The sequence below is a fragment of the Pocillopora damicornis genome, chromosome 10 (assembly GCF_964200805.1).
Source record: "Pocillopora damicornis chromosome 10, jaPocDami1.2, whole genome shotgun sequence".
Lineage (NCBI taxonomy): Eukaryota > Metazoa > Cnidaria > Anthozoa > Scleractinia > Pocilloporidae > Pocillopora > Pocillopora damicornis.
Genome location: NC_142679.1, coordinates 19,776,462 through 19,799,598, shown reverse-complemented (window position 1 = coordinate 19,799,598; position 23,137 = coordinate 19,776,462). Strand labels below are relative to the sequence as shown.

Sequence of the window (23,137 nt, the reverse complement as noted above, 5' to 3'; positions counted from 1 at the left end):
CATGCATTCTAACCATGTTGTTCATCTCCACTGAAAAAAATTTACATGGATCTAGATGCAATTGATAGTGAACTTTCCATGCAATTCTCCTGTGTGGCATGTCAATTCCTTGTAAACAAACATTTTATCATGAATTTCACACACATAGGTCAAAGTCCAGATAGGCAACAACCAATCAAGGAGCCCTCTTTGAAATATTATCCTTTTCTCTTGGTTGTTGTATCTTCACTCTTTCCAGATTGTAATAAATCTTTGGTTAGGTTTTATTAGGAGTAGAAAAGAGTTTCAGTTTTCTTTTTGAAGTAAAATTAGGTGGAATTCTATTTTTGGGACATCTAACTGATTTTCTCTCTGTGAGAGAAATGACAGTAAGTGTGGTCTCTTTTGCAACCATTATTTGGTCTCATCACGCGATGTGCTCACTCTTAAATGGGGAATAGAGGGTGTTGTGTGACGAGACTAAACTAATTGGCTGTGAAGGAGACAACATTAGGTGTGGCACTGATGCATTTTATTTTTGCTAAGTTAACAAATAGATTCCAAGTTGCCATGCGTCTGTTCAGTAATAGATCACAGATGACATCAAAATGTGGTAAGAACAATGAAGTGGCACACAAGGCGCAGCCGATTGTGTCATTGATGTTCTTACCACATTTTGATGTCCTCTGTGATCTATTACTGAACAGACACACGGCAACTTGGAATCTATTTGTTTTATATAATAAAGAATTAAAAAAAAGTTTAAATGATGACGTCATCTATATGTGTGTCCTCCTATAGATCATAAGTGAGAACCAATTAGAATGCATGCATAACTGAGCTTATTATATAAAAGTATTTAGATGATAGAGTTCAGTTAAATTAGGTTTTATTTTCTTTCTCTTAAGGTGAAGTAATGCAATATTTTTGTTTCTTCAAAAGTTATGCCCTTTTCTGTTACATAAATGAAAACATTTGGTAAGTGTCCCACCTCCACTCACCCAGCCAAAAAAATAACTCTTGCATGCTAGACATGCCCATGTTTCACCTTAGCTAAGTCTGTTTAGATATTGTCATGTTTGAAACTGAAAATGAATTTTGATTCTACCATGGAATGAGATAAAAATGGAAATTAAAGAAATTGAAACTGAAGCAATATATATACAATATGTGGTAATCTATTCATTGGTAACAAGCTCTCTGTGTGATTGCTGTTGCCTCAATATAATGTTCTTGCATAGTAATAATTAAATACAATACAATACAATACAATATTTATTTGCCATATACGACATTTACACATGGAAAAAAAAAATGAAGAAAATTGATGACAGAAAATAAATGGCGAGAAAACCTGAAAGAAACCACGAGGCTTATAACAAGTCAGGTTTTCTCACTTAAAATAACTAATCTTATATTAGAATTACAATATGGACTTATGGTAATTAACTTTGACCGCGCACACGTACACACACACACACACGCACACACATATTAAGTAAGTTAGTTAAGAATTACTGCCTTACAGAAGCTAATACTTAGAGAGAAGAAATTCCTTAAGCTTTCTTTTAAAAAAGCGGAGGAGGGAGAACTAGTTATGTCAGAATTTAACGAATTATAAAAGTTTGGACCTTGAAAGTAAATTGAAAACTTCCTGGTGTTCGTTCTGCACAGTGGCAAACGGAAGGACTGAGCATTCCTAGTATTATAATTGTGGATTTGACTATTCAGTAAAAAAAAGTTATTGAATTTGGAAGGGAGTGTAGAGTTCTCGAATGAAAACATAAAAGTACCTAATTGAAACGAATGGATATCATGAAATTTTAAGAGTTTAAGTTCCTTTAAAATAGGGCCAGTATGGGCAATGTATGTAGAATTGCTTACTGTTCTTAACGCACGTTTCTGTAAGGTTACAATTCTTTGAAGGTTTGACTTATAGGTACCAGCCCAAGCTAAATTGCAATAATACAAATATGGAAGGATCATAGAATTGTATAAAGTACGAAGGGAGTGAGTAGAGAGAAAAAACCTAGATTTATGAATAATACCTATAGATTTGGATAATTTATTTGCTGTTAAGGATATATGCGATTTCCAGGTCAAATTGTCATCTAATAAAACACCCAAAAACATGGTCTCAGAAACACGAAGAATAGGCTGCTCATTTATGAAAACTTGAAATTCAAAGGATTGCTTCTTTTGCCAAGGCTTGAATACCATAAAATTAGTCTTGGCTAAATTCAAGGAGAGCCGGTTTGCTGCAAACCAGGTTGACAATTTGTTTAATTCTCTATTTAATGTGTTAATTAGGTAAACAGGGTCATTATGGGAGATAAATAAGTTTGTATCATCAGCAAACAAGATTGCATCAAGCAGGGAAGCATTGTTCAAATCATTAACATACAGGATAAAAAATAAGGGACCAAGAATAGAACCTTGAGGCACCCCACAGGGAATCCCCTGTGGGGCAGATCTAACGTTATTAAATTCGACAAATTGTGTCCTCTCAGAAAGATAACTTTTGACCCATTCTAGTGCCAGACCACGGATCCCATAATGATTGAGTTTTTCAAAAAGAATGTCGTGATTTACCGTATCGAATGCTTTCGAAAGATCTAGGAATACTCCAATGGCATGTTCTTTTCTATCAAATGCAGAAGAAATTTTGTCACACAAATCGATAAGCGCAAGGCTAGGAGAGCGATTTTTTCTAAAGCCATATTGATTATCACATAAGACATCGGAGTCATTGAGATAATTCATAATACGGTTGTAAATTATTCGTTCCAAAAACTTTGAAAAGCACGGTAGAACAGAAATAGGTCTGTAGTTGCTGAAGAGAGCTTTGTCACCTGATTTAAAAATAGGTATGACACGAGCAATTTTCAAATCATCCGGAACGATACCATGAGTAATGGAGAGATTTACAATGTGTGTTAATGGAGAGGAAACGCTAATAGGTAAGAGGTGAAAAAACCTTGTTACACTAGGATTAAATTTGAATGTTTAATTTAACAGGTGTTGAGTTGAATATTAAGGTTGATGTGGACGACTTGAAACCTGAAGAACAGAATATGCAGACTGGCATGTTGGCAACAGAGTCTGTCAGATGCCAAAAGGTTCAGCAGCCTAGGGCATCAGCATCTGGAAGTGTCTGATCCACAGACAGAAGATCTCAAGGCCCTTAAAGAGAAAACCTTTTTGTCAATTATTACAAATTCTTTCCACTCCACAAAGCCACAGTCCATTGAAGAGTGGAATTGGTTTAAGGAGTTTGCAAAAGAAATGAAGGTCACCATTATTGGTGTCTCTGAAGGAAGTTTGGTGATAACAGTGAGGTGTGAATCTCTAATGATCTTGGAGGAATTGTGGACGGATTACTCATCTGGTCGTCTTGGTGAAGTGGTTCAGAATTGTTTTGTAACTGAAGAGATCTTGACGGAACTGAACCTGGCTGAGCTGAGACTGGAGACAACAATAGACAAAGAAGAGTACAATGCATGCAAAATGTTCTTTGAGAAAGATACTCTGAGAGGTTGGTAGAACGAACGTAACAAGGCCTGGTCCTATCATAAAATATTTGTTAAGGGTTTGGATGAAATCCATCAGTCTTTCAACATGAAGTATGGTAGGATACATGTCATAAGGGGATGGGTGCAGTTTTTGATCAAGATTGATGGAACTGACACTGACTACAGTGTGTAAATCATGCTGATGCAGGAAGTAATTTGTCTGCAAGACATTTCATTTGATGTTTTATTCTTCTCAAACATCTCTTCCCAGTAGCCTGTTATCTTTCCTACTAAGACATCTGGCTCGATATTTCCTCTCTATAGGGTTGTATTTATCTTTCTTTAATTTATTGGATTGCATCCATTAATCAAAGGTTAATTGGCAAGACTTTTATTGGAGAGACCATGAAAGAAAATTTTTTTCTAGTTTTTGCATGTTGGGTGTTTTTAAAAATAGTTTGAGGTATCTTTATCTTTTAAAATGTGTGTCTTCTTATAAATCTGATTTTAGATGCTTTATCCTCTGAATTCCACTCCACAAGTTCAACCAGTGAAAGTCCACTAACAAAAGAACAATGGGAAAAAAGTGAACAGAAGACAAAGATTATGGAGACAGCAAAATTGGAAGGTGAAAAGGAAATTAAAAACTTGTATTAATTTATTATGGAAAGCTTTTGTGAACATTAATAACAATTATGTGATAAATCTTTGAAGAATAATTTCAGTGCAATAATGTGGCATCAATAATTTAATATAAATGTTCACAGTTCCACTTATGGGAACTAAATATTTGAAGAGAAGCTGTAAAGGTTAATCTCTCCATTTTTTACCTTTTTTTACACTGTATGTGGAAATACAGAAACCTTTTGTAAGAGACTAAAGGCAGGTACATGTAGGTAATATGCTATCATTGCATGCATGCTAGATTGCATGATTTATTTCTGTAAATGTTTTGATATGGATAAACTAGCAGTAATAGTTCCCTTTCAGTCACCATTACCTTTTTCCCACTTTCTTCCGTCTTGCGGATACACGTATGAAATTTGTCATGTTACAAAAATTTTGTGTACTGGGTACTGTTTAATTGGAGGATTGGTGTGCGATTTCAGGTTTTAGGAGTAGGAACACTGGTGTAGAAGCCCTCTAATACTGAGGACCTGCAAGCAGACTATCATTCAATATGTTTGAAGTTTAATGTGATATTAATGGTTTCAAGTGCAGCTGAAGCACAATTTTAACTTGTACACTTTGCTCCAAATCAACAGATCAGAAATTAAACATCAAAGTTGATGTGGAACATGTGAAATGTGCAGATCAAGATGCTTACAATACAGCTTCAGCTCTAGCTTTGGAGCCAGCAGGATATCAGAAAGCATCCACAGCTTCAGGTACAAAGAGAAAAAGACATTCTGATGCAGATTTAGAAGATCTCCAACCACTCAAAAAGAAAGTCTTGTGCTTAATTGCCATGAATTACCTTGATACTACACCAGCACAGAGCAGGGATGAACGCAATGAGTTTAAGGAATACTTACAAGAAATGAAGGTCTTCATCATAGGTGTTTCTGTGGGAAGTTTGGTGATAACAGTAAAGTGTGATTCTCTCTCAAGCCTGGAGGAATTATGGGAAGATTACTCTTGTGGCCTTTTGGATAAGATGGTACAAGATTGTTTTGTAACTGAAAAGATCTTGAAGGAACTTAACCTGGCAGAACTGAAGCTGAAAATAATGATAGACAAAGAAGAGTACAATGCATACAAACTGTACTTTGTTGAGAAGGATGCACTCAGAGGTCAGTTGAAAGAAAGAAAAAGGCCTGGTCCTTTGGAAAAAGGGTCCAGGTTTTGATCAAGATAGAACCAATTGTCTCATGAATAAGCTCATGATGACTATGTATACAATGACAATCTGTAGCTAGAAGTGATTTGTTTTCAAGAAATTTCCTTGTATATTTTCCTGTCTGTCTGGTTGTATTTATCTTTGGCTCCAAATGTAAATAAAATAAAACAATCTAAAATAAAAATCGGTAAGATGTTTGTTGGAGGAACTATAAAAGAAAAAGTTACTTGTGTTTGTGTGTGGGGTTTTTATAAAAACGATTTGAAGTGTGTTGTATGGTTTTGAATTTCAGTATTTAGTGATTGCTTCACTATTTGTTTTCTTTTAAATCTGATTTTAGATGCTTTATCCTCTGAATTCCACTCCACAAGTTCCACCAGCAAAAGTCCACAAAAACAAGAAGAGCTGAAAAAGTGGAAACAGAAGACAAAGATCGTTGAGACAGAGAAACGGAAAGGTGAAAACAAAATGAAAAGATATATTAAGTTGTTATGGAAAGTTGTTGTGAACAGTAATAACAATTTATTATTTGACAAAACTTTGCAGAATTATATCAATACATTCAGTGTGGCATTAATAATATTAATACTATTTTAAGAGTTCAACGTATGGGAAACAACATACAGGGTATCTGAAAAGAGGCTGTGAATGCTAATCTTACCCTGTACTTTTTGCTCTTAGGTACTTCACCCCTCACTGTAATACCCACTACCACTAACAGAAAGGAACTCGTAGAGAAAGGGCAGGGAAGGAAAGGTGAAGAGGAAGGTCAGTTTGAGTTAATTTCTAAAGTGAATAAGTGTGTTCAGCTATTATGTCGTGTAAAAAAGTGTGCTTTGGGATTAAACATTTAAGGTTGCTAGGGTCTGTAGGGTAAAACTAAACTGACAGTTATTTGAAGTAGTTTCAGTTCTTCATGAAAAAGATTAATTTGAAATAAATTAAAACCCAATTTAGTTTTCCCTAAGGGAAAGTTAGGATGGTAGTCGCTGGGGATGGTGAAACAGTATTATTAACAATAAAATGGTGATAATGATAATAATTATTATTATTATATACTCAACAAAATATCGCGTTTCTGATTGGTCAATGATGAATGCATAAATAGGTTTTAGAGTGCAATAGAGGTTATAGAGTGCAATACGGAGAAGTTGCCATGGAAACACCGGGGAAGCGCCAAATTTGAACACCAAATTATAAAAAAATGGCTGACAGCCGGTTTGCTTTGTCAAACCAAAACATCGTTGAGCAACTTAAAGAAAATGCGAAAAACAAAAACACGTTGGAAGCTACACAGACCTGGTTAAATGTCTGGTAAACATGGGCGACTCAACGAAAAGTAAACCCAAAAATAGAAGAATACGAGTACGAACAACTCGATAAAATGTTGCAAATCTTCTACACAGAAATACGCACAAAAGACGGGTGTGAGTACGAACCTGAGAGTTTAAAATCCATGCTGGCAGCCCTCGACCGCTATTTAAAAGAGCATGACTACAAGTACTCTATTATACCGAGAGTTTCACCAGTCGGACTTGGTACTCGAAGGAAAAGTGAAGTGTCTCCGTCAACAAGGAAAAGGCAAGAGACCCAACGCTGCGAACGCACTGACAGCCTAAGAAGAAAAAATACTATGGAGTGAACAAAGTCTCGGCGATTGCAGTCCAAGAGTTCTTTCCCAGACGATGTGGTGGATCTTGACTCAACATTTTGGCCTGAGGGGAAGACAGGAACACCATTCAATGGAAGTCGAGGACTTCAGTTTTTGTGTGGACGACAGCGGCACAGAGTACGTCACATTTAAAGAAAATCCTACAAAGACGAGGCAGGGAGGACTGAACACAAAACATCGTAGTGTTCTGCCAGAAATGTTCGCTACTGGCGGTCAGAGATGTCCTGTTGAGTTACTGAAGCAATACCTTAGTAGGCGTCCTCAAGAGCTGCGAGACAAAAGTCCTTTTTACCTTGCCATAATCGAAAATCCCAAAACAAATGTTTGGTACAAGAAGCAGCGGCTCGGCGTAAACAGCATCGACAATATGATGAAGAGCGTCGTCAAGAACACAGCTCTGGAAACAAGCAAGAAGAAATTGACTAACCACACCGCAAGGAAGACAGTTGTGAAGAAACTCAGAGCAGCAAGCGTCGAGAGGCAGTCGATAATCCAGGTGACCGGCCACGCAAGTGAAAAGTCTCTTAACGACTACGATGAAGGTAGCGAGAAGGAACAGCGACAGCTTTCAAACATTATCAGCAATGCTCCACAGTCAGCAGCCTCCAGCAGTTTTCCTGGTCTACCAATGTGGTCTTCTCCTGCAACGACTACAACGTGTGAACAGGTGAAAACAAGCGGCCATGCTTTCACTGTGAACAACTTTCACAACTGTCAAGTCACATTTAACGTGATTCAGGGGCAATGCAGTTCACCAAAGTCTACAAGTCAGAATGTTATTCCCTGAGGCCGATTGAGATCAAACATTTGAAAACAGTTTAGCGGGCTTAAGTACTCTTGCCGCTTTTAATAACTGAAATTTAGCTTTTGAGTTCGGCTTGTAATATTTTCTGAGAAACTTTCAAGAACTTCACGCTTGATTTACCTGTCACAACATTTCATTTTTGATTGGTTCAAATAAAACGTGAGCATTTTGGAACCCATTGAAGTGTTTTTTGTAGTACGTAAGGCGTGCAGAGTAGCGCGATGGAGTAATTTTGTCGAGAATATAATAAATAAAAAATCGTATGAACCTGCTCGTGCATTTCGTGATTTATTACACCCATTTTGAAATCACTGATGGTCCCTGTAATCTGATTGGCTCTAATTGGTGCGATTTATTCACAAATTGCACAATTTTTGGCTTTAAATCGCATCTTTTCCCCAGCCAATTAGGAGGCTACACTAAAAACAAAACAACCAATCAGACTTCAAGGCTTGTTTAAAGTAACCGATCATATTGCGATTTCAAAACGGATGTAATAAAGTGGTAATTGAACCTCGTGTTGTGCAATTTTGGTCTGAAATCATACTTGTGATTTCAAATCGAACTCGCGCTGCGCGCTCGTTCAATTTTGGAATCACGCTTATGATTTCAGCCCAAATTGCACTCCACTCAGTTCAATTACCATTATTTATGGTCACTCGTGCCCATAAATCACGAAATGTACTCGCGTTCATACGATTTCCTATACAAATACTAATCATAATATTAATGGTATAATAATAGTATAATGAAGGTTTTTTTAACCTTAATCATAAATTATGTATTGAAAAACTGACATTGGTCATGTGTATTAGATAAATTTCATGCACTTATATACAATCTCTACCTATGTTAAAGGGAATTTGAGTTGGTTTGTGGAATAGACCCTTTAAGCCCTACGAGTGATTAGCATCTAATTTCTCCTTATAATATCACTCCTGAATCGCACAGTAAGGTCACGAGGAGGAAGGAAATGGTCAGCAGGTAAGGAGACTTTTGATTGGCAAGCAAATTCTCCTTTTCAGCACCTTAAGAAATGTATAAAGAGCGGTGTGGAGAATATGCAGACTGATGATAGGATCTAAAGGGTTGAGATAATATACATGAGTATGTGTACATGAAAGAGATGTTTTGAGTGTATCCAGTCAAGTCGCCGACGGTTCAACTCGCCAACGCCAACTCGCCGACGTATAAAATCGAGTAGAAACGTCGGCGAGTTGGTCTTCAATCCAGTATTGAACTTATCAGAAGTTAAACATATAGAAAAGTAAAAAATCTTTAGGAAAAATCAATTTTTTTCTTCCAGCAAAGTTTATAAGGATCTCATTGCGAATAAAGCCAGGTAAATATCGCCAATAACCAAGAAAGCTTCAGACGCCAACGAGATAATTATTGTGTGACAACAATGCTGAAAAGTCTCATCATTTCAATCGGTCAGGTTTTTTTTTAAGAAAACTTGGCTTTCTGGACAAAGTCTTCAGTAAAAAAAAAATTCTTTTGTTTCCAACAAAGTTTATAAGGATCTCATCGCGAATAAAGCAGGATAAACATCGCAAATGACTATAAAAGCTTCTGACAGACAGACGCAAACGAACTATTGTGTGACAACAACACTGTTAAGACTCATCATGTCAATTGGTCAGATTTTTTTAAAGAAAACTTAGCTTTCTAGACGAGATCTTTCGTAAAAAAACAATTCTTTTTATTTCCAACAAAGTTTATAAGGATCTCAAGGCGAATAAAGCGAGGTGAACATCGCCAATAACCAAAAAAGCTTTAAATGCGAACAAGTTATTGTGTGACAGCCACCGTCATTCTCGATTCACGCTTCGGTAGCTTACTTTTGAAGGAGTTTAGGTTTGGTCCGTCCGTCTTAATACCGGGCTATGCCGGTGAACGGCAAGCATTTGCAAAACGCTATTACAATACAAATACGATTAGTATCTAACCAGAAGCTGACCAGAATCCAAAGAAGGGCTAATAGGCAATTGCAGAGTAAGGTGTTTGGATTTTGGGAGAAATATGAGAATTGTAAAAAAAATAGCGGCTCAGTTATTGAAATCAATGTCGAGATTAAACGTTTATTTTAATAAATTTAATTTAATTTTAATTTAATTCAATTAATTAATTTAATTTTAATTAATTAATTAAATTTTAATTTTAATTTATTGTAATAATTTTTTTTAAAATTTTATCGTACATCAAACGTTCTCGATCATGAATAAATCATTTAAAATTAAAAAAACGTGGTTCCGCGTGGTTGCTATGGTTCACACAAGAACTCGTTCACGTCTGAAGCTTTAATAGTCATTGGCGATGTTCACCTTTCTTTATTCGCCTTGACATCCTTACAAACAGTTGGAAATAAAAAGAATTGTTTTTTACCAAAGATCTTGTCTACAAAGCCAAGTCTTTTTTTGAAATCTGACCGATTGACTTGATGAGTCTTTACAGTGTTGTTGTCACACAATAACTCGTTCGCGTCTAAAACTTTTTTGGTCATTGGCGATGTTCACCTTGCTTTATTCGCCTTGAGATCCTTATAAACTTTGTTGGAAATAAAAATAATTGTTTTTTTTTTTTACTGAATATCTTGTCCAGAAAGCCAAGTTTCTTAAAAAAATCTGACCGATTGACATAATGAGAGATTTACAGTGATTTGAGATTTACAGTGTCGTTGTCACGCTCAATAATAATATCTCGTTCACGTCTGAAGCTTTCTTAGTCATTGGCGATGTTTACCTGGCTTTATTCGCCATGAGATCCTTATAAACTTTGTTGGAAGAAAAAAATTGCTTTTTCCTAAGACCTTTTACTATTCTATGTGTTTAACTTCTAATAAGTTGTACTGGATTGAAGACCAACTCGCCGACGTTTCTACTCGATTTTATACGTCGGCGAGTTGGCGTCGGCGAGTTTAACCGTCGGCGACTTGACCGTAATTCGTTTTGAGCACCTTTTTTAAATCTATCTTTAACTACAAGTTGGTATGCCTTTTTCTAACTATTTATCAAAAGAAATGCTAATCTCTCTCTGTATATTTTGTTTATGCATGTTGCCTTTTCCTGGATCTTCTACCTTTGACCCTGAAGAAGAACTAGGAGAGCTACATCTGAAACTTCAGAGAATGAAAGATGAATGAAAGATGCTCTTAAATTAAATTTCACAGTTAAACTTAACTGAGAATGCTTTTAAATACATTTAGCTCTCATTAAAAATTTTTTTTTTTTAAAGGAAATTATACCTGATTTAGTTTTCCCTCACTCTGTCCTTCACCATTAGGGAGTATAATAAAGTTTGCATGCCTTAAAAAACTGACAGTGATGTAGTTTAGATAGATTTTGTATACCATTTTCAATCAGTAATTGCAGGTTAAGTGATACCATGAATTGCTCTTTGTACTTTTTTCTTAGGTACTTCACCCTCCACTGTACTGTCCACTGCTGGTCACACAAAAAAAGTGGAAGCAAGACACAGCACAGTGAAATTTCAGGGAAAGAAAGGTGAGTGAAAAGAGACAGAAGCTAAGCAAAAGTGAAAATTAAAATCTTTAGGTAATAAATAGAATGCTCTTAAATTCTTTTAGCAGTTATGTCAGTTGTTACTTTTCCAAGTACAGTTGCCTCTTATGGCTGCAGACACCCAAGAGGGTGATTTAGTGTCTGCAGTTATGAGAGTCATTAATAACGGGGTATGAGAGAAATAAACAATTTTATGAAATATGAAATAATGTGACTACACAAACATAAAGTTTCTAACATGACCCCATGAACCAGAAAAAAATCTGCCCTAAAACAAGAAATTCTCATGTTTGCACCCAATTGAAGAAGGGTTTCTTTATGTTCATTTATCTTTTATATTACGTGAGTCAGGATTTTGGAGGAAGTATTTAATTGTCTGCTATAGTGAGGGAAAAAACAAGTGAAATGTTGCGCTGGGTGGCAGGAAAAGGATTTTATTTCAGTCACTTCTTAATATGCATTTCCCCAATATTTTACTTTAACATGACTATAATTTGCTGATGGCACAGGTATACCTGTTGTGATCATTTCTGTGTAAAGTAAGAGACTGAATTTTGAAAATCTCTGTATACCTTTGCTCCCAGGTTCTTCACCTCCCCCTCTTCTCTCCACCACTGATCTTGAGGAGAAGCTAGGAAAAGTATGTGAGGAAATTGAGATGCTGAGGGTGAAAGGTGAATAGAAAAATTCATATCTTATCATTTTTAGGGAGAAATTGCATGATACAAGGAATGCTAATAACTGTCCATAAAGTTTGCTTAAGTTTCAAAAGGAGCTAGAATATTGAAAAGTAAAAACCAAACATTTTCAACTCGAGGGTGATGATGAACTAGTTTGAAAATATTTTCTTTTTAATTTTTTATTTATTTTAGCCTTGTAAATAGCTCAATGCTATTAAATGATTTCATTTTTTCCAGTAAATACCAGTACTTTCCAGCAAGAGAAATTATTCCCTAACAGAGATATTAACCTTTTTCTGTCCTTACTTTTATCCAACAATACTGCTCTTAGCTCTTATTCAGTAACTTAGTTTTATTAAGAAACATATTTTCAATTCAGTTTTGTCTCATAATCTACAACTTCAGTCAAAGGTAGTATTAAATTAGCTGTGGCATTTGATAATGAAATAATACTTATAGATAGGTTATTTCACAATGATGTAATGGAAAACATGCATCATTGTTTTTCACTTGACCTCCATACATGTTATTATGCTTTAACTTTTTATATCAGGTGAGGCATTAAGTGTTAAATATATTTCTGTGTACCTTTGCTCTCAGGTAGGTTTTCTGTCCTTCAATTTTCAACCATTGATCTTGAGAAAAAACTAGCTAAACTACGCATGGAGCTTCACAAGCTCAGAATGGAAGGAGAATATAAAATGTTTAATGATTCATTATCAGAGAGAAATAAATCCAAGAATGCTACTAAAGGCTTTCACCCCTGTATCGAATCATCACTTTTCAAGGGAAATTATTCCTTATTTAAAAGAACCTCTTATCTGATTTTATTACTGTTGACGAATGCTTCCACTCATTATTAAAATTATACATTTTCAAGGGAAATTATTCCTTAATAAAGACAACTCCTCTTCGTTTAAAATTGTTAAGTGAGATAGTAATCTAATACTTTCAGCTATTCACATGACCCTAACACAATGTGCAGTGTTTGTTAAATGCCTGTTTTTAACCATTTATGTAAGGTAAGTCCGTGAATGCTAAGTACAGTGTATCCTTCTGTTTACCTTTCCTTTCAGGTACTTTGCCTCCCCCTGAACTCTTTACCGCTGATTTTGAAGAAGAACTAAAACGACTCTGTAAAGAACTTAACAGACAAAGAATGAAAGGTAAGTGAAACATGCGTATTGGCTCCGTTGAACAGGGTAAAAGAAATATGAAAAGTGTTGCAAGGAAATGGTTGCACTTACTAGTATTTACGCTTGATTTTTAATTAACAAGCTAAAAGGTGAAACACTGTCTTTTAGTTTGTTTTAAAGGACTCCTATTATTATCTCTCAAATATCTAAGCCCCGCAAGCAACTTGCAAAACATCTGCGCCGTTCATGATATGTTGGAACATTGAATAATGTGTATTTACTCTATATTTAAGATTATCCCTGCTCTTGTTTAATGTTATCAACAAAGAATGGTGTTTAAAATTCTTTAAACCATTTTGCTGTTTACTTCTTTTTTCAGGTAGTTCACCTTCCCCTGCTTCCATCATTAAGGTAGTAGTTAGACTATAAAAAGTCAGGATGGAAGGTGAATAAATAATGCAAATTTAGAGACAGAATAATTTTTAGCGGAATGCTATTAAACAGGTCCACTTTGTTATCGAAATATCTTTCTCCACGGAACTCCTGCACTTGCAGCCTTCTACTGCAATAATAATTAACAACTGCAATGCTCATCGGAGGCTTACAAATCAGTTAAGTTCCTCCTTTGGCAACCAGCACTTAGATAGAGACTGTTTTCACGAGTGGTCAATCCTGGCAACCCAGCCATTAGCGGCTATGTATTAAGGAGACTGAAACCTCCCATTGCGCTAGAAAATAAAAATGACAAAATAATAGAAAAAAAAAGACAAAGGAAAAGAAAAGTGATTTTCTTCTTAGTACGTGTTAAAAAATTATCTGGCTCAACAGGATAAACTCATCCTGGTCTTAGAAATTTTCAAATTTTGCAACTGACTCTAGCAAAAGCACAGGTACTTTTTCATTTTATGCGTAGTAGCGTGATGCGCGCGTGCAGTGCTTGGGATTTGCACGTGCATGCATTAAGTGCGCGGTACTGTAGTAAATCTTGGATGCAACTCGAGCATTTTATCAGAGGGCTAAGTCATTTTTAATTGTATCCGTTTACACCCTTGATGTGTTAATACCCTGCTAGCGTCAGGCGTAAAAATTGACGAATCTCAACAGTTAGCCTTAACATAATATAACTGTTTATTTACACAATTCAAATTCCAATGAAAGGTGAAAAGAAACAAAAGAGGTTATCCCTTTCAAGTTTGTCTACTAAAATAATTAAAAATCACAATGAAATAGTTGAAAAACTTCCTAAAACATTAGTAAAATGGCATCTGTCTTTTCTTAAAAATGTTCAGAGTTTCTTCGTCCGCAACTTTTTTAGGTAAATCATTCCATTCATTGACTATATTTACAAATAAAGAATTCTTAAAACTGTTTAGCTTTGCGGGAAATGGTTTAAGTTTATGACGATAGTTGGCTTGTAACGGTCGAAAGTCATGTGCAAAGGTAAAATACTCAAATGAGCGTAGCCCGTTAACACTGTTAACCGTCCTAGAGCACTCGGTAAGCGAAGAAAATAATCTCTGATGTAGAGTCGGCCAACTAAGGGCCCTTAAGCGCTCCTCATACGACATATCTCGGCCAATGTTTCTGACGGCATATCTAGATGTTCTACTTTGTACTTTCTCTAAAATAACCGAGTCCTTTTTGAAGTGTGGAGACCACACTGGAGAGCAATACTCGAGTATTGGATGCACTCAACTTTTGTACAATTTCGAGAACAATTCAGTGCTCCTGGGGCCCACTGTTCGACTTATAAATCCGAGCATGCTGTTTGCCTTGTTTGCGCATTTGTTGGTTTGCAGGCTCTATGATAGATTTGATGTGATGTGAATTCCAAGATCCTTAACGTTAGATTGAAAAGGGTTCACCGAAGAAATGTTTCTTTTAGACTCCTTAACGAAAAGAAGTCAACCGTTAGCTTTAATATGGTCTAAATTTTAACCGTTAGCCGTGAAAACCATTACCCCTTTGAGACCTTCATTTAGCTCGTGCATTAAATAACTTTTGCAAACGTTGGTGATATCTTTGAATGGCAAATGTAAATTTAACCCTAAGCTTGTCCGTGATCTGTCACAGTTAATGACAACATTGACGCTTAATTTGTCTTTAAGAGCGGTGCCTTATTTTAATAATTCATCTGAACTGACCTGAAGTACTGAATTATTTTGTGCCTTTTTTGTGTCCCTCATGATAGCATTAGAGAACGCCATTTATCTGACCATGAAATCAGGACTAGCGAAGTTTGATGTCAGTTTACCAGAGGAACTCCAGAGCTATATCAACTACTTATTAAATGAGTCGGTTAAACTTGGCTTACGCAGGCGAGGTACTTAACATTGTTAAAATAAGCTTGTGTTGGTTTTCAAACACATGTCCAGTTATCTATTTTCTGTTGCAGATTATTGAGAAATGCTAGGTTTGTCTAGTGATCAAGGGATTTTTTTTTTATCCAGATTTGTGATCTTGTGTTGGGTTTTTCCTTTTTTTTTCTTTTTTGAAACAATCATCAAATGACGTGCACGGTCTAATGCCTGTTCTTAATAAGAAAAAAAAATGATTTATAGACAAACCCCCTCTCTGCCGTGTGCGGTTCTTACTGTGCGTCTCCTTGTTTTATCAACTCATTTCCTTTGATGATTCAAAAGTAAGTCGAAACACCGAGACTCGAAATTCTTTTTGTTTCCAATTTGCCAAGGTATCTTTTGTGGTTTGTCAGTTTTGAGACAAAAATAAATGTAAAGGTGGTTTTTTTCGCTGTAATGTTTTCAGGTAAAAGATTAATATTTCTTTTGTTTTAATCCTTTAGTACTCCAATCACCTCGTGTCATGGGGGAATTACGAGAAGCAATGAATAAAAACGAATTGGAAACATTTCTTACTATTCACATCAGGGAAGGTGCATGGCAAGTGGTGCTGCTGTTTATGGATGAGCTCCCTAAATACAAACTACCATCGTACTGGTATCGTGAAGTGTGGGACGAGGACGAGGAGATGTTTAGTATACCCTTATACAGTTCGACGTCTGGCATATTGAGGGCGTGGCCAACAGAGTACGATCCTGGTTTGATAACACTGTGTAAAGCGATCACCAACAGTGCCTGGAAAGTAATCAGATTAATCCTCTCCGGCCGAAGGATATCTGATGCAGGTTTGAAGAACTTGAGTACCGCGCTTACTCAGAGCGAACTTTACCGCTTGACACTGTATGGCATTGGTTTACAAAGTCAGGGATTAAAACACCTGTGTGAAGCGCTGATTAGTGGTGACTGCAATTTAACCAGCTTAAACGTCAGTAACAATAGGTTAGGAGATGAAGAAATATTACACTTGTGCAACCCACTAACCAGCGTTAACTGTACATTAACTAGCTTAAACGTCAGCGACAGTATGTTAGGAGACGAAGGAATCGTGCACTTGTGTAATGCGCTAACCAGCGTTCACTGTAAATTAACCAGCTTAAACGTTAGTGACAATACGTTAGGAGACGAAGGAATCATGCACTTGTGTAACGCGCTAACTAGTGTTAACTGTACATTAACCAGCTTAAACGTCAGTGGCAATAGGTTAGGAGACAAAGGAATCAAGCGCTTGTGTAAGGCCTTGACTGATACCAAATGCAAACTAAGCAGCTTAAACCTCCACGCAAATTGGAATATAACAGATGAAGGCCAAAAGTGTTTGTCTCAAATGTTAACTGGTACTGACTGGGAAGTTAGAGGAGGTCTTAGACTTTCCCGTTCAACTAGAAAGTGGAGCAAGTCACAAGTAAGTGGCACAGAGCCCTGACAGGCTCCTCCTCTAACGTTTCGTCTGTCATGAAAAAAATCAATTTTTATAAATGACAACTGAAAGATTATTGTTCAAGATGATTAATTAGATAACTGACCTTCTGGTCACTATCACTTGTTGAACGGAGTATTAAAAATGACCAGCAGTGAGGCAGTCGAAACATCGCGATCAAGATGAGAAATGACTCGGTATCATGACTCAAACGATTATTAAACGTTCATTATTCGATAGAAGAATTTCACCGTTTTAAAAAGTAGACTGTAAATGCAACTGAATAGTGAGTCTCTTTTTGGAAGCGTAGTTGCAATTTCGTATAACGGGTCTGTTGGCAAACTGTGCTTATTTTTGTGAAAATGTTTAAAATCTGCAGGCAAAACGTTATACTGGTGATTTAGCAATAAAAGAATGCCTATAATATTGAATTATATTGTGATAGCCTATTAAATGAATATCGTTGTGTTCTAAAAGAAAACTTCTAAAAAGTCTACATGAAAAAGTGACGTATAAATAAACTAACACCATTTTGTCTCACTTTTTATAGGCTTTCATATTTTTTGTTAGTAGACTCCAAGAGTATAATATGTAAGCTTGATTGAAATATACTTGAACAAATAGGAATGTTTTGTTCTGCCTTGTTCGTATTCGAAGCCAAATGTAGGCGTTGTAAAACCAATTGTATTCTCGTTCAAATGAGTTTATTTGGACTTTACCTAGTAAGTCATTTACACAAAGCTTGTGCTCTAGGTCGTAATTTTTCATCGTAGGTGATTTTATGAAGAGCAAGTTATGTATTACTCTAAAATTACATACTAATGATAGGAAATTGCGTACGGGTAACGTAGTTTTTATAATTTAGAATCTCTTTTTTAATTTACTGGAATAGTTCAGAATGTAATGTATATGTAATCTAATAGATAATATTTAAGTTATTGTTCTAAAGTTCTCAACTCTTGGTAGATATCATATTTCACATATATATTTGATATTTTTGAAAGGAACACACTAAACTGCGAAGTACATTAACCAAGGACATTGAATATGTGCAAGGACTGCAGTTGAATGAAATAAAAATTTAATTTTTTTGGATCCTAGCTTTAACAGATCATGAATATGTCAATAGAGCCTTAATGAAGGAAACACGGGCTAGAACACACGTATCCGTTTTATTTGGACACAAAGGTTCTTTTCCCGTTTGTATTTGGTCCAGAATAAATAGAAGTTAGTCCCTCCTTGGTCAAAAGCAAAACTCTAAATGGCTTGCGCAAGAGCCTGGTTCAGGGCTCTTTGCGGGAAAGTGTCGAGTAATTTCTGTAGGCAAGAACGCTCTTCCATAAAACCAACTGCTTGGACTTAGCCTTAGACTTCCTTTCAATCTTCTCGCAAATTTACTGACAATAGAAGCTCAGGGGAAAAAGGTCTGTAGCTCTCTACTTTAATTTTGGCACCTTTCGTATAAAGCGGAGTATCACTGAGCTGTTTTCGAAAAAAAAAATTAAATAAACAGCTATATTCCCAGCCTTCGGAATTATACCAAATTTGAATGAATCATTAAACAAAGTGCATTAGGGCGAGGCTAGTGAGTTACTGCAACATTTCAAGATTATTTCTTGACTGAATGTCGTCAGGGCTGCAGCTTATATAGGCATTTAATTCTAACAGGAGATTTTTAACTTCGGTGAATTCGATACCTGCGCAAAATTCTTTGTGCTATCAGCATTCAAGAGGTTAGGAAGATTAGTTAAATTTTCCGATGTGAACTAGCGAATAAAACTATCCGCAATGGTTTTTTTTTTTTTGATCAGTCAAGAGTATCTGTAAATTATCTCAAGGTCGAAACTGAAAAGGGAAATATATCTTTTATTGTTAGGTCACTCGATCTTTAATTCTTCCTTTCAACTAAACCTTACGTACATGAGAAAAAAATACACAGGTCTAGAGACACTGCTTCTGTTCTTTGACAGAGCCTACAATTCGCAGCAAATAGAGGCTAGGTATTCTCAGTCAGAAAAGGGAAAGGAAAATCGAACGCGAATGTTAAGCAAAAAGAACTGCGTCAAGCTTATTCAGCCCTCCCTCTAAATTTCTAAACCCCTCCCCTAGAAAAAAACAGAAAAATTTTTGAGCGTTCAAAGTTATTTATTCGTTGGTATATCTTTATTGTGCTTTATTTATATCTTTATTTTCATAACAGTCATTAAGATGACTAAGCTTGATCTTACTGCCATTACTCGTGATTAGCTGGGTTTGTACTCGATAACGTAATTTTCAAAACGATTGAGTTCTTTGAAAGGTCTTTATAGTGATGACAACTTGTGATTAGCCATGTCGGTGGTCGGTTAAACTGAAACAACTTTCGCACCCACTTCATGTTTTTCTGGTGCAGTTTTAATGAATGAATAAGACAGGTCACAATCATGTATCTTCAATTTCAAGTTTCTTGATGTTGATGTATAATTGTCGAGAAGAGTGCCAGTATGCGGCGATAGATTAAGCATCGACCAGCGGGTGTCCTTTTTATCCATCGAGCATGCGCAAGTAAATGGCCGCTGGCTCGCAGCTCAAGTTTTCTTCGTGCCTTCTTTTTGTCACTCATGTATGGGCAGGATAACCTCTTGAACTAGCATATAAATGCAGTTTACCGAAAATATTTCCTGAGCAAAAGTATAACTTCAGCTCTTTTTTTGGCTATGATTTTATTCTTCGTTTTCAGTTTGTTTGATTTTTTAATTTATTTTTCCAGCTGAAATCCCCTCTGTTTGCATTGACAACATTATTGAAAAAGTGTAGAATTCCATTTATTTTTTCTTTCTTTGGTTCATTTATCTATTTTCATGCATTCGTGTTAACATCACTCTCTTGTTTCCAATTTGCCGTGGTACTTTTTGTGGTTTGTCAGTTTGAGACAAAAAGAGAAAGATCCGCAAAGATGTTTTCTTCGCAATTATGTTTTCAAGTAAAATACTAATATTCCTTTTATTTTAATCATACAGTACTCCAATCGAAATTTCGAGAATCAACGGATAAATACGAATTGAAAACATTTCTTTATGCTCATATCAGAGGATGTGCATGGCAAGTGGTGCTGCTGTTTATGGATGAGTTATCTACTCGTAAACTGCTATGGAACTGGTATCATGAAGTGTGGGACGAGGACGAGGACGAGGACGAGGACAAGGACGAGGACGAGGACAAGGAAATGTTTAGTTTATCGTTGTACAGTTCGACGTCAGGCATATTGAAGGCGTGGCCAACACAGTACGACCCTGGTTTGGTAACACTGTGTAAAGCAATCAACAACAGGGACTGGAAAATAACCAGATTAATCCTCTCTAGCAGTCGGATATCTGATAAGGGTTTCAAGACCTTAAGTACAGCGCTAACTCGAGTGAACTTTACAGCTTGACAATGTTTGACAATGAATGAAGGGGTAAGTTTCTAAAGAAACTGTGGTGCTGCGTCGATGGGAGAGTATAGAAGGTAATTTAGTGTTAACAACTGGGTTGAAAACGTAAATTAGCCACCGTAAAGAGTAAAAAAGCTGACGTTTCGAGCGTTAGCCCTTCGTCAGAGCGATTGCTATCGCTCTGACGAAGGGCTAACGCTCGAAACGTCAGCTTTTTTACTCTTTACGGTGGCTAATTTACGTTTTCAACTCAGTTGTTAACACTAAATGTTTGACAATGGTTTGCAAAGTCAAGGATTAGAACACCTGTGTGAAGTGCCGATCACTAGTGACTGCAATTTAACCAGCTTAAACGTCAGTGACAAAAGGTCAGGAGATGAAGGAATAATACTCTTGTGTAACGCGCTCATCGGTGTTAACTGCAAATTAACTAATTCGACCGTCACGGGGACTTTCTTTGGAAAAACAAGATTAAAACACTCGTGTGATGCATTGATCAGCCCTAACAACAAGTCAGTAACCAACTTAAAAGTCAGTTGCAATAGGCTAGGGGAAGAAGGAGTAATGCTCTTGTTTACCATTCTGACCAGCAATAACTGCAAACTAACTAGTTTAAATGTCAGTTATAATAGATTAGGATATAGAGTATTAAAGGACTCACCTGAAGCTTTAACCAACAAGAACTGTACATTAACGATCTTAGATATCTTGACAATGAGTTAGAAGATGAAGGAATAAGGTACTTGTGTAAAGCCTTAACTGATACCAACTGCAAACTCTGGAGCTTAAACCTGTGAGGAAATCAGAATATAACAGACGTGAGCAAACAGCGTTTGTTTGAAGCGATAATTGGTACTGACTGAAAAGTCAGATAAAGCTTGATACTTTGCTCTTAAGTCAGAGGCATAAAGCTCGGATAGATTGATAACTGTTGAGCAAGTCTGAGACTCAAAGCTCCATCAAAGACAAGAGACTTACATGTCTACCAGCGACTCTGTCCCGGTTGCTACTGATACTGATAACATCAAGCAAATTGTAGATCACCAAGTGATCTGCTGTAGATCTGTCGGATTAAAAACTTATGCCTTAAAATTAGGACTTCTTTGAAACCTACGGGGTCTAACTAGTTTAACTAGTCTAGTCCCAAAGTCTTCCATTAAACTGACATATTGATCACTGATGGAGAAAACCGAAACACCAAGTCTGTTAAATACTTGAGCACGTCACTGTCGTCAATTCATCAAATCCCGAGGTTGAGAGACTAATTGATTTAGCGGCAAAAACCTTTGGCGCACTGCAAAAATGACTCTGGTCTCGTTGAAACATCAGAATAGCTTCTAAGATCAAATTGGATATTTTACTGTTGTTCTCCCATCTCTGCTTAATTTAACACAAACAATCAAACAATGGCATGGTACCGGAGGCATCTCAGAAAGCCAACCAGGATAAAACTTTGATGCCAGCAGAATCTCATACCACATCATAAAGCAAATAGTTGCGTTACATTAAAGTAAAATAGAGGGTATAGAAACTCTGCTGAAAAAATTTGCTAAAGCGTTACACGAAGAATACAGGTATGAAAGACCGCACTTGAGGAGTAATGTCATCATGTGCAGAGGTAAATTGTGCTTCATCAGTGCAAGTAATCAATCTCAAGGAAGGAGAGGAAAAGAATTCTTCAAAGAAGGGTCTGAAAACAAGAAATAAACATAGAAGAGCTCTTGTCTGAGTAGCACTACAAGGTCAGTATTCAAAGATCTGATCAGAACACATCTATTTCGAATTTCGAATAGGAACTCCTTCTTGACCTGAGAGCGTCGAAGATACTCTGAAAGGCCCAGTTCTTGCTTGGTGTCCGTTCCACGGCATCGTGCTTAGACGGCCTTGGTAGTAAAATGGGCGTTGTTCAGAAACCCCTGTGCCGAAGGCTAGATATCTTTACAATCGTGTTGAAGTCCTTGTCTTCAACATCATCTTTTCGTATTTCACCATGTTCGTTTTCCATGAAACTTGTGCGTTCTTGGTTTCCCTGCTAAAATTAAGTTTAGCGGCCTACCACGATTTGGTTATTGTTTTCTTCTATAAAGGTTCACATGGATGATTTTCACATATTTTACAGTTGCATGAAATCCCCTCATGAACAGAAAGTGACATGAGCGGCCGTATACATGACATTATCTCGTGCCGCTGAACAGCTAACCCTGATCTATAGGCGCAACTTCCGTTTTAAGATCCTCTGGAGTCTCTTGAGGTACCCTTAGCATTCAGTAACTTAAGCCATTTGCGTCAGACACCCAAGGTATTCGAGATGGAGTCAAACGTGAATGTTCTTTACGAATTTCCTTTATACGTGACATTTAGTGAAGTGAAACTTATCGATTGCTGGAAGCAATTAGACCGATATTAACAATGGCGTGTTCGAGCGCATCCACTGCGACAACTAGAGAAGAGGAGAAGAGAGAACAGTGGCTTATTGATGCCATGTTTCTCTGTGATGAGTGGAAATCTTCGAAAGGTGGATTATCAACTTTCAATCGCGAGTTAGCTATTAATTTGGCAGAGACAACGACTGGTAGCTTGAACATCCACTGCTATGTCTCGAGGAGCGATGATGAGGACAGAGAAGATGCTGAACAACATGGAGTGAATTTAATCACCGCTCAGACTGTTCCTGGATCTCGAGATCCCTTAGATTGGTTGAAAGTTCCACCTCCAGAGCTTCCGAATCCGCACATTGTGATCGGTCATGGCAGAAAACTTGGAACTCCAGCATGTCACATTGTACGAGGTACAAGATGTAAAT

At 36.6% G+C, this 23,137-nt stretch overlaps 2 protein-coding genes and 1 pseudogene across 2 annotated transcripts in view; all 3 read left to right on the top strand.

Annotated features, from left to right (window-relative positions):
• LOC113669106 (uncharacterized) overlaps nt 1-23,137 on the top strand; it is a 388,759-nt gene that overhangs the window by 30,786 nt on the left and 334,836 nt on the right. Inside the window, exons 3-4 of the mRNA XM_089185219.1 lie at nt 4,003-4,119; nt 4,757-5,284. Coding sequence (XP_089041345.1) covers nt 4,003-4,119; nt 4,757-5,284 — 645 coding nt within the window. The remainder of the gene's footprint in view (nt 1-4,002; nt 4,120-4,756; nt 5,285-23,137) is intronic.
• Nucleotides 6,131-7,982, top strand: LOC149039305 (uncharacterized protein KIAA1958-like; annotated as a pseudogene).
• LOC149039304 (uncharacterized) lies at nt 13,100-18,017 on the top strand. The gene is made up of 4 exons (XM_089185236.1): nt 13,100-13,175; nt 13,525-13,590; nt 15,337-15,468; nt 15,949-18,017. Exons 2-4 carry the CDS (start codon nt 13,584-13,586, stop codon nt 16,926-16,928), a joined length of 1,119 nt encoding a protein of 372 aa, XP_089041362.1. The 5' UTR covers nt 13,100-13,175; nt 13,525-13,583; the 3' UTR covers nt 16,929-18,017.